At 42.4% G+C, this 10,522-nt stretch overlaps 1 protein-coding gene across 5 annotated transcripts in view; it reads left to right on the forward strand.

Annotated features, from left to right (window-relative positions):
- The first annotated feature begins 4,268 nt into the window (after positions 1 to 4,268).
- The window catches only part of LOC118026167 (ubiquitin-like modifier-activating enzyme 1), a 17,889-nt gene continuing 11,635 nt past the window's right edge, over positions 4,269 to 10,522 (forward strand). For 2 of the 5 annotated variants that reach the window (XM_035028907.1, XM_035028908.1), the window contains exons 1-8: positions 5,240 to 5,399; positions 6,890 to 7,006; positions 7,140 to 7,198; positions 7,300 to 7,468; positions 7,562 to 7,696; positions 8,682 to 8,788; positions 9,055 to 9,145; positions 9,258 to 9,390. In XM_035028907.1, coding sequence (XP_034884798.1) covers positions 5,364 to 5,399; positions 6,890 to 7,006; positions 7,140 to 7,198; positions 7,300 to 7,468; positions 7,562 to 7,696; positions 8,682 to 8,788; positions 9,055 to 9,145; positions 9,258 to 9,390 — 847 coding nt within the window. In that variant the 5' untranslated portion in view covers positions 5,240 to 5,363. The other 3 variants (XM_035028909.1, XM_035028911.1, XM_035028910.1) reach the window with 3 other exon arrangements.

The following is a 10,522-nucleotide window of genomic DNA, read 5'->3' on the forward strand; positions in this document are numbered from 1 at the left end:
CCATGGCAACTCCTAATAGAATGACCCTAAAATATAGAGTAAAAAATCAAGACCTAAGACAACAAAAAAACAAAACAAAAAACCTAAGATATTTAAACAAACAAAACAAACCCTAAGATATTTAAAATGGTTCGCTAGGAGATGTCTAATTAAAAGACAGAGATTGCCTACTCTTGCTCATTTTATTCAACAAAGTACTGGAAGTCCTAGCCACAGCAATCAAACAAGAGAAAGGCATAAAAGGCATCCAAATTGGTAAAAAAAAAAAAAAGAAAAGAAAAACTTTCACTATTTGCAGATGGCGTGATACTATGTAGAGAGAACTCTAAAGACTCCGCCCAAAAGCTACTGAACTAATAAATGAATTCAGTAAAATTGCAGGATACAAAGCTAACAGACAGAAATTAGTTGCATTTCTATACACTCTTTCTATACACATTTCTATACACAAAGTAGCAGAAAAAGAAATTAAGAAAATAATCCCCATTTGCAATTGCACTAAAAAGAATAAAATGCCTAGGAATGAACTTAACCAAGAAGGTGAAAGACCTGTACTCTGAAAACTGTAAAACATTGATGAAAGAAATTGAAGACAATGCAAACAAATTCCATGCCCATGGATAGCAAGAATTAATATTGTTAAAATGTCCATACTATGCATGACAACAGATTGAATATAATCCCTATCAAACCAATAGCATTTTCACATGACTAGGATAATCCTAAAATTTTTATGGAACCACAAAAGACCCTGAGTAGCCAAAGCCATCTTGAGAAAGAAGAATGAAGGTGGAGGTTTCACGATCTCAGATTTCATGATATACTACAAAGTTGTCGAAACAGTATGGGTACAGGCACAAAAATACACACATAGGTCAATGGAACAGTTTAGAGATACCAAAAATAAACCCACACTTGTATGGCCAATTAATCTACAAGAAAGGAGTCGAGAATATACAACGGGGAAAAGACAGTCTCTCCAATGAATGTTGTTTGGAAAACTGGACGGCTACTTGAAAAAGAAGGAAACTGGACCATTTCGTACACCAAACACAAAAATGAGCTCAAAATGGATTAAAAGCCAAATGTGAGACTTGACATCATAAAATTCTGAGCAGAAAACATAGGGAGTAATCTCTTGGATATAGACCTTAGCAATGTAATGTGTCCTTAGGCAAAGGAAACAGAAGCAAAAATAAACTATTGGGACTACACCACACTAAAAACTTTTGTATGGCAAAGGAAACCTTCAATAAAATGAAGAAGCCACCTACTGAATGGGATGACATATTTTCAAATGATATATCTGATAAGGGGTTAATATCCAAAATATACAAAGAACTCCTACAACTCAACACCAAAAACACAACTACTCCAATTAAAAAAAAAAAAAAAGAGAGAGAGAGAGAGAGAGAGAGAGAGGACCTGAACAGACATTTCTCCAAAGAAGACATCCAAATGGCCAACAGACACATGAAAAGATGCTCAACATCACCCATCATCAGGGAAATACAAATCAAAACTACAATGAGATATCACCTCACACCTGTCAGAATGGCTAAAATCAACAACACAGGAGACAACAAATGTGGGCAAAGATGAGGAGAAAAGGGGACCCCTACGTACTGTTGGTGGGAATGAAAACTGGTGCAGCCACTGTGGAAAATGGCACAGGCCTGATGGGCATTATGCTAAAGGAAACGACTCAGAAAGAGAAAGACAAATGTCATATGATTTCACTGGTATGTGAAACAAACAAAGAAACGAAAAAATTAACTAACAAGAAACGGAATAGAGTTGTAAATACAGAGAACAAACTGATGGAGGGGATTTGAGTGAGGCAAAGCAGGTGAAGGGGATTAAGAGGTAGGAAAGTCCAATCATAAAATAAATAAGCCACAGGGATGAAAATTATAGCATAGGGAATACAGTCTATATTATAATAATTTTGTATGGTGATAGATGGTCACTATACTTACCTGGGGGAGTACTGCGTAATGTATAGAATTGCCAAGTCACTATATCGTACACCTGAAACTAATATAATATTGCATGCCAATAATACTTCAATAAAACAAAGAAATGTGTATCTGTTCAAGAGAAAAAAATGTAAATGAAAGACTAAGATTGGCAGAATGGATGATCCAACTACATGCTGTCTACAACAAGTGGTAGAGTTAAACTCAGATTAAAGTTGAGATGTTGACAGATTAAAGTTAAAAGATGTCTTGAAAAGTTCCATGCAAGTAGTAACCAAAGGAATGCAGTGGTGGCTATACTTAGCAGACAAAACAGACTTTAAGTGAAACATTTTGCTACAGAGAAGGACATTAAAAATTGATAAGAAGGGTCTACTTCTCAAAAGATACAAGAATTATAAACATGAACAGAGTTCCAAATATCTGAGTCAAAAACTGACAGAATTTGAGAGGGAAATAGATAGCTCAATATATCCAATGAAGGATACAAGAACAAAAGATCACTGACGAATTAGAAGATATAAACAATACTATGACCCATTGGACCTAACAGGTTTATACAGAACATTACCACCAACAATGCAATACACATTCTTCTCAAGCGTACATTCAATATTTTCCCAGATAGACCATATGTTAGGCCATGAACAAGTATCAATAATTTAAATGGACTGAAATCATAGCAAGTATGTTCTCTGACCACAATGGAATGAATCTAGAAATCAGTAATGGAAGGGCATTTTGGAAATTTAGAAATCTGTGGAAATTAAACAACCCATTGAGTGGGGCAAAAAAAAAAAAAAAGTGTTCACAGGGGAAATTAGAAAATACCTTGAAATAAATGAAAATGAAAACACAATATAACAAACAACATGGGATGCAACAAAAGCAGTATTCAGAAAGAAATTTGTAGCCGTAAACGCCTACATGAGGAAAAAAGATCTCAAATCATTTGCCCAATCTCACATCTCAAGAAACTAGGGGAAAAAAATTATAACCACAAAGCAAAAATAAATAGGAAAGTAACAAAGACTAAGATGGAAATAAATTAGAGAATAGTAAAAAGAGTAGAGAAGATCAACAAAAGTCAAAAGTTGGTTCTTTAAAGAGATTAACAAAATTGACAAACGTTAGTTAGACTGAACAAGAAAAAATAGAGAAGACTCAATTACTAAAGCCAGAATGAATAAGGACATCTCTAGGAACTCTACCGAAAGAGATGAAAAGAATATACTATGGGGGCGCCTGGGTGGCTCAGTTGTTAAGCATCTGCCTTCAGCTCAGGTCGTGATCCCAGGGTCCTGGGATCGAGCCCCGCGTCGGGCTCTCTGCTCGACGGGAAGCCTGCTTCTCCCTCTACCACTCCCCCTGCTTGTGTTCCCTCTCTCGCTGGCTCTCTCTCTCTCTCTCTCTCTGTGTGTGTCAAATAAATAAATAAAATCTTAAAAAAAAAAAAAAAGAATATACTATGTACATGTCAACAAATTTCTTAACCTAGATAAAATATCCAAATTACTAGAAAAACCCAAGCCACTGAAACTAATTTTTTGTTTTTTCTTAAATACAAAATTTGAATAGACCTATACCAGATAAGAGATTGCCTTGTTAATCAAAATTTCCACAGGAAAAAGCCTGGGGCCAGGTGGTTTTAGGGTTAATTTTATCAAATGTTTTCCTGAGGTTGTTAATGGAAATATGTTATAGATACAGAGTTTATCATCTAGTAGCAATCAGTTAATATCATATTTATTATTATTCATCAGAAAGGCATTGGGTGCAGGGCACCTGGGTGGCTCAGTTCGTTAAGCGTCTGCTTTCAGCTGGGGTGGTGATCCCAGGGTCCTGGCATCAAGCCCGGGCGCCCGGCTCCCTGCTCCGTGGGAGGCCGACTTCTCCTTCTCCCACTCCCCCTGCTTCTGTCCCGTCTCTTGCTGTGTCTCTCTCTGTTAGATAAATAAATGAAAGAAAGAAAGAAAGAAAGAAAGAAAGAAGGAAGGAAGGAAGGAAGGAAGGAAGGAAGGAAGGAAGGAAGGAAGGAAAGAAAGAAGAAGGAAGGAAGGAAGGAAGGAAGGAAGGAAGGAAGGAAGGAAGGAAGATAGAAAGAAAGAAAGAGGGAGGGAAGGAGGGAGGGAGGGAGGGAGGGAAAGAAAGAAAGAAAGAAAGAAAGAAAGAAAGAAAGAAAGAAAGAAAGAAAGAAAGAAAGAAAGAAAGAAAGAAAGAAAGAAAGAAGAAGGAAGGAAGGAAGGAAGATAGAAAGAAAGAAAGAGGGAGGGAAGGAGGGAGGGAAAGAAAGAAAGAAAGAAAGAAAGAAAGAAAGAAAGAAAGAAAGAAAGAAAGAAAGAAAGAAAGTGCCTTGAGTTTTGTTACATCGTGGTGCCTTTGATGATCTGGCATCTCTATTTCTTGTTTAATGAACATTGATAACATTGATCACTTTGCTTTCCAGTATCCCTCAGGGAGTGTGTTTCGAGGCTTTATATTGATATAATGCCCCAAGCTGAAGGTTTCTGAGATGAGTGAGTATATCCTCACCATAAATAATTTTATGTTAACATAAAAAAATGAGTTCTACATGAATAAAAATATAAAAGTAACATGTCATGTTTACTGTATATAAGACAATGTTGTAAAGTTATTAGGTAACAGCGTATTTTTCATTTTATCATATTTTCATATACGTCATATTTCAAATTTCATGACTCATATTGAGTTGAAGTGATGGATGCTGTCATCACAGTTGTATGGAAGGGGAAACCGAGGCATGGTCTGTAGTCAAGTGCTCAGTTGAAGGGGTGGAGTGGAAATCGGCTAGCTCTGGCAGCAGATTTGGAATTTTAAAGTCTTAAATTTCATGGCTGGTCAGATCCTAAGCCGTTGTGGAAAAGTTCATCACGTCTTCAGTTTTTCGCCTGCCTGTTTTGCAAGTGTTTTCCAGCACGGACTTTCCTTGAATTCTGTATTACACAGTGTCATGCATAATTTCGGAGTAAAACGCGTGAGCCCTATGTGAACTTTGCTATTTTCCCTGAGTTTTTCAGTGCCGGAATTATCTATATACTAATTTATACCCATTTTACTGGATGCAGCCACCAGATGGAGTTGCGCTCCACCCGCGCGCAGCCTGCGTAATGAGTCACACAAGGGCTGCCGACGTCATACGTGATTCACTATCAGGCGCGACGGGGGTAGGACCAATCGACTCCTTTGAGCCTCCGGCTCGGCGGCTGCCATCTTGTTTCGGCGGTTAAGGTGAAGGAGGCGTCGTTCGTGGAAGGGACTGCCCGGAGAGGGGGAAGGCTGCGGCAGTGCAACTCTCCGCTAGCCAGTCCACGGGTGGGGGGGAGGAGTAAATAGAGGGCGGCGGCTGGGCTTGGCTTTGGCGGCATGAGGAGTTGGCGGCGGAGCGACAGTGGAAGCGGCGTGGGTAACAAACGGCCTTTGAAGGCACCTCCTCCCGGGCAGGTTTTTCGGGAGACTTTGGAAGGGCCTGAGCTGGGTTGATGTCGCGGCGGCGGATGGGTTGATACCGGGGCGGGGCCAACATTTGTTTCCAGAAATCTGACCTGGTGTTCCGCAAGGCCGGGTACCAGCTTTTAAGGTTCCAGGCCAAACGTACCTAGGCACAAATCTCATTCCTTTGCAGACCTAGCGTCTAAAGTCAGCAGTTTGAGCATACCTAGTGAACATAGGCCATTAAGGACTTTAAACCAAAATTATCCATTACTCCACCAGCAATTGTTCTCACCGCCTCCAAACGGGACCAGACCGCGCCCTCCAAACAGAGGGACCAAACCCTCTGTTTCACCTTCGTTTCCCCCAGAAAAGGTTTTTGTAACATCTTGTTTTCAGACATCACACTGCTTTCTGATTTCGTCTTCCCAGTCACCTTCCAAAGCTAAAAAACGGACCAGACTATGCAGAGCATCTGAGCCTGGCTCTCTGTGTCAGAGACTCCTTTCTCACATCTCTGATTATAGCCTCTTCTGTCACAGACTCTCTGGATCCAGCGTTTCTAGTCACATATTTGTTTGTTTTAACATTTGGTTTTACTACCACTCCTAAAGACGTCTTCCCTTCTACATCGCTTTCTAGATCCAGCATTTGTACTCAGTGGCCCACGTCCCCTGACTCCTCAAGATCTTAGCATCTTCATCAGAAACTCCTTTGGGTCCAACATTGCCCTTCAGGGACAGGCCCTCAGTATCTACTTTTGAACAATCCTTTTTTTTTTTTTTTTATGGTCCCAGCATTCTTTCCAAATAACCCTGAACTGTCTTCCCTCACAGACAAACATCAGGCAAGAATTGTTTGGGCAAAGCTATTCTCCATCAAAGGATTCTCCCGGTACCACCCTCACTCCCACAAGCATCTGCCTTTATAGATTTTGGTCCTAACCATGTCTGTCAGATATTTAGGTTCCCAGCCTCATCCTAGCCCTGTCTGTGCGGTCAAAAGTCAACAGCTGTCCTGGCTTCACTCAATATCCCTTGACTCCACATCACACATTGTAGTCTGCCCTGAGAGCCTTTCAGGTGTTCCCTCAGGTCCCCTCACCTTCTGCTTTCTGCCTCCTAGAATCCCTTACCATTATCAGATATCCCCTTCCCCATCAGATTTCCACCAGAGTAGATCGCTTTCCCAGCATCTACTGACTCTCTCTGTAGGCTCAAGGTTACTGACTGGTAGAGAAATAGAGCTAGTCTCTTCTCACTCAGCCTTTTAGGCCTGAACTGTCTGAGCTTAGCCTCATCTTTTCACTTCCTCACAGCAGCCCCAATACCTAGCATGTCTTCTTTATATTTCTCTTTTTTACAAAGGGCTACTAGTACTTAAGGCCTTCCCGCCCCCAAAGTTGCCACTAACAAGAAAGGCTACCCACATCTGGCTCACCTCTAGCCCTTTTCTTTCAGATGTCCAGCTTGCCGCTATCCAAGAAACGCTGTGTGCCTGGGCCTGATCCAAAACCAAGTTCTGACTGCTCCTCTGCCTTTTCAGTAATGTTTAAAGTGCCCTCAGGCCCAACCAACGTGAGTATCTTCTCCTTAAAGACTCACAGGTGGGGTGCAGGGTGGTTGTTAAGAGAGTACCACCGTGTTAACTGTTTAAGCTCCATTCCTGCTAACCCCCCGGAACGGTTTTTTCCCCTCCCTCCATTCCTAGGGGATGCCAAACAAAGACAGTGAAACAGACGTAGATGAGGGTCTTTACTCCCGGCAGCTGTAAGTGTGGCTAAGTGTGGGGACGTGGAGCGGGAAGGGGCGCAGAGAGGATAGTGTTGAGTGGGTCAAGGCCTGACCCAGAATCTCCCCCAACCTGGCAGGTATGTGCTCGGCCATGAGGCAATGAAGCATCTCCAGACATCCAGTGTACTGGTATCAGGCCTCCGGGGCTTAGGTGTGGAAATTGCCAAGAATATCATCCTTGGTGGGGTCAAAGCTGTCACCCTGCATGACCAGGGCACTGCCCAGTGGGCCGACCTCTCCTCCCAGGTACCTACCTCTTCCTGGCTCCTTTACTACCTTTGCCCAGGGACCAGCCCCCTTGAGCTCTGCATTTACTTCTCTTCCTATACCCTCTTGTAGTTCTACCTGCGGGAGGAAGACGTTGGTAAAAACCGGGCTGAGGCCTCACAGCCCCGCCTTGCTGAGCTCAACAGCTATGTGCCCGTCACCACCTATACTGGGGCCCTCGTTGAGGACTTCCTTAGTGGTTTCCAGGTACCTTGCTGCATCCTGCCTCTTGCCTAATTTTCTCAGATTCTGTTTCTGGTTGGTCTGTTCAGGATTTATTTAATAGGCTATCCCAGTGTTTAGGTTTGTGTGGGGAGGCTCCGGGATATAGGCAGGAATTAGATCCTGGACCTGTCCTGGGGGGATCTCACACCTTTTCAGAAGGGAAGAAGTGGCCCAACATTGTGATGCAGTGTTTGTGAACACTGAACTCTGAAACCAAACTACCTTGGTATATGGGTACCTCACTCTTACACTTGCCTGACAGCGAAGAAGTAATTTAGTTTCATCTGCCTCTGTTTTTCTATCTGTAGAGTAGGAATAAAAGCAGTAATGACTTCACAGTTTTTGTGATGGTTAATTAAATACTTAGAATAGCAGTTGGCACAATGTAAGTTCCAAGTATGTGTTTGTTAAATAACTACACTGGAAAGAGGGGCTGTGGGTACTGACGTGCTTCCTTAGGGTTTCCGAGAGGAAAGGGGTACTGGAATTCCTGGGATAGGACTAGGGAACAACAGACACAGATCCCCACAGATCAGATCTGAGCAGGTGTTTGATTTATTTATGAATCGAAGCAAGTGAGGGTGGAATATGGGGCATAAACCCAGACTTTGGGAACAGAGTATGGTTCATGTTTGTCTCCCCAGATACTGTTAGGTGGTAGGAAGGCAGGATTAGGTGTTTGTCAAATAAAAAAGTTTGTTGGTCTTTTCAGTCCCTCTTCACCTTTCTTACCCTGAGTCTGGAGATTCCTGTTTCTCTTCAGTGAGCTTGCTCTCACTGAGCGTGACACAGATAGACACTTGATAAATAGAAGAGGACTGAGCCCAGCAAAGTTTAAATCCTGACACCCCACCAATACTGGCCTGTCAGACACTTCACCCACCCCAGTCTGCATTTCTCCTTTATTTTCTTAACTCTCCTGCACCCCACTGCCAAGACTTGCGTGTGAGCCTCCTTCTCTGTGTAGGTGGTGGTCCTCACCAACACTCCCTTGGAGGACCAGCTGCAGGTGGGTGAGTTCTGTCATAGCCATGGAATCAAGCTGGTCGTGGCAGACACACGGGGCCTATTTGGGTGAGTGCCTGCCTCTCACTTTCTCCCAAGCACCTGCCAGGTCCAGGCAAGATCCTTTTGCTCCCACTGAACTCATGCTACTCCCAGCCAACCCAAGCCTAGGTTTTGATTCTGTATATTTAGCTTTCCCCATTTGGCATGCGTGCCATTGGATTGCCAGCAGTAAGGGAGCTGGGTTTGCTTAGCAGTTATTCACTGCAGCTGGAAGGACGCATAGAGTCCCTGCACGCATGGGTGTTAGGCTCTAGTCCTGTTGTCTCCTACAGGCAGTTGTTCTGTGACTTTGGAGAGGAAATGATCCTTACAGATTCCAACGGGGAGCAGCCTCTCAGTGCTATGGTATCTATGGTTACGAAGGTAAGGAGATCAGCCCTAAGGGGTTCTGGCAGGGAGGTGGGCAGCAGTAATTCTCCCCGTCGCCTCGTGGTACCCTGAGCGTACGTCTGACGCTTACTTTTCTTCCAACTAGGATAGCCCTGGTGTTGTCACCTGCCTGGATGAGGCCCGGCATGGATTTGAGAGTGGCGACTTTGTCTCCTTCACGGAAGTGCAGGGCATGAATGAACTCAATGGCACCTACCCTATAGAGATCAAAGTCCTGGGTATGTCGAGGCTGGGGACAAGAAATGATTGCCTGGACCAAAGGGAGTGCTGTGAGCTGATCCAGAGGCCAAAATGTGACACAGAACTGTAACATGAATTAGACCAAAGGCCAAGAAGCGATTCCTTTCAAAACCTGAGCTAAGACTTAGGAGAGCTGTGTCCATGGGACCTTACCCAATAGATGTGGAGTGAACTATAGAGGCAGAAGTTTACGCCGCTAGTGTTTGATTTTATTTCCTGTTTAGTCTGTTGACTGTATCTCTTTTTGTTTGTTTGCATTAGAATTTATAGTATAGAACTTTATGTATGTTTAGTGTACAGTCTCTAAGTAACACTTTATCACCTCACGTATTAAAAAAAGCAGCCTGACAACAGAATATTCCCAATTCCTGGTTCCGCATTTATATTTTATGTCTGTCATAAACTTCTCAATATGTTAGCTTGGGTTTAAAAGTTACTGTTTTAAAGAGACTTGAAAGAATTAAGAAAGTAAGGTTTTTTTTACCCATATGCCACCTTCCCCCCCTCCCCCCGCCCCGCCGTCGATCCAGATTTACATCTAGTATAGTTTTCTTTCTACCTGAGGGATGCCCTTTACCCTTTGTTTTACTCATGGTACTCATGCTGGTGGTAATTCTTTTAGTTTGTTGATGACTTAAATTATCTTTGTTTTGCCTGTGTTTTGGAAGGGCATTTTTGTGGATTTTAGAATTCTAGATTGACAGTTTTTTTCTCTTCCATAGCTTAAAAGATGTTGCTGTATTTTCTTGCTTCCGTTATTTTCCACAGGAAGTATGCTTTCATTCTTGTCCTTGTTTCTCTATACCTAATGTACTTATTTTCTCTACCCCTGATGATAAACAGTGTGACCATGACAGTGTACCTTAGTGCAGTTTTCTCCATGTTTCCTGTGTTTGGGTTTATTGAACCACATTATTTGTGGGTTTATAGTGTATCAGGCTTGGAAAATTACTGGCCATAAATTTTTTTCAAAATGTTACTCTCTTCCTTCCTCCCTCCCCATTATCTCTTTCCAGACCTCCAATTAGATGCATACTAAGCTACTTGGCTTATTTTGTGTTTGTTTGTTTGTTTGTTTTCCCTCCATGTTGTATTTTGAATAGTTTGTTT

The sequence above is a fragment of the Mirounga leonina genome, unplaced genomic scaffold (assembly GCF_011800145.1).
Source record: "Mirounga leonina isolate KUSES-001 unplaced genomic scaffold, KU_Mleo_1.0 Mir_207, whole genome shotgun sequence".
In the NCBI taxonomy this organism is placed as follows: domain Eukaryota; kingdom Metazoa; phylum Chordata; class Mammalia; order Carnivora; family Phocidae; genus Mirounga; species Mirounga leonina.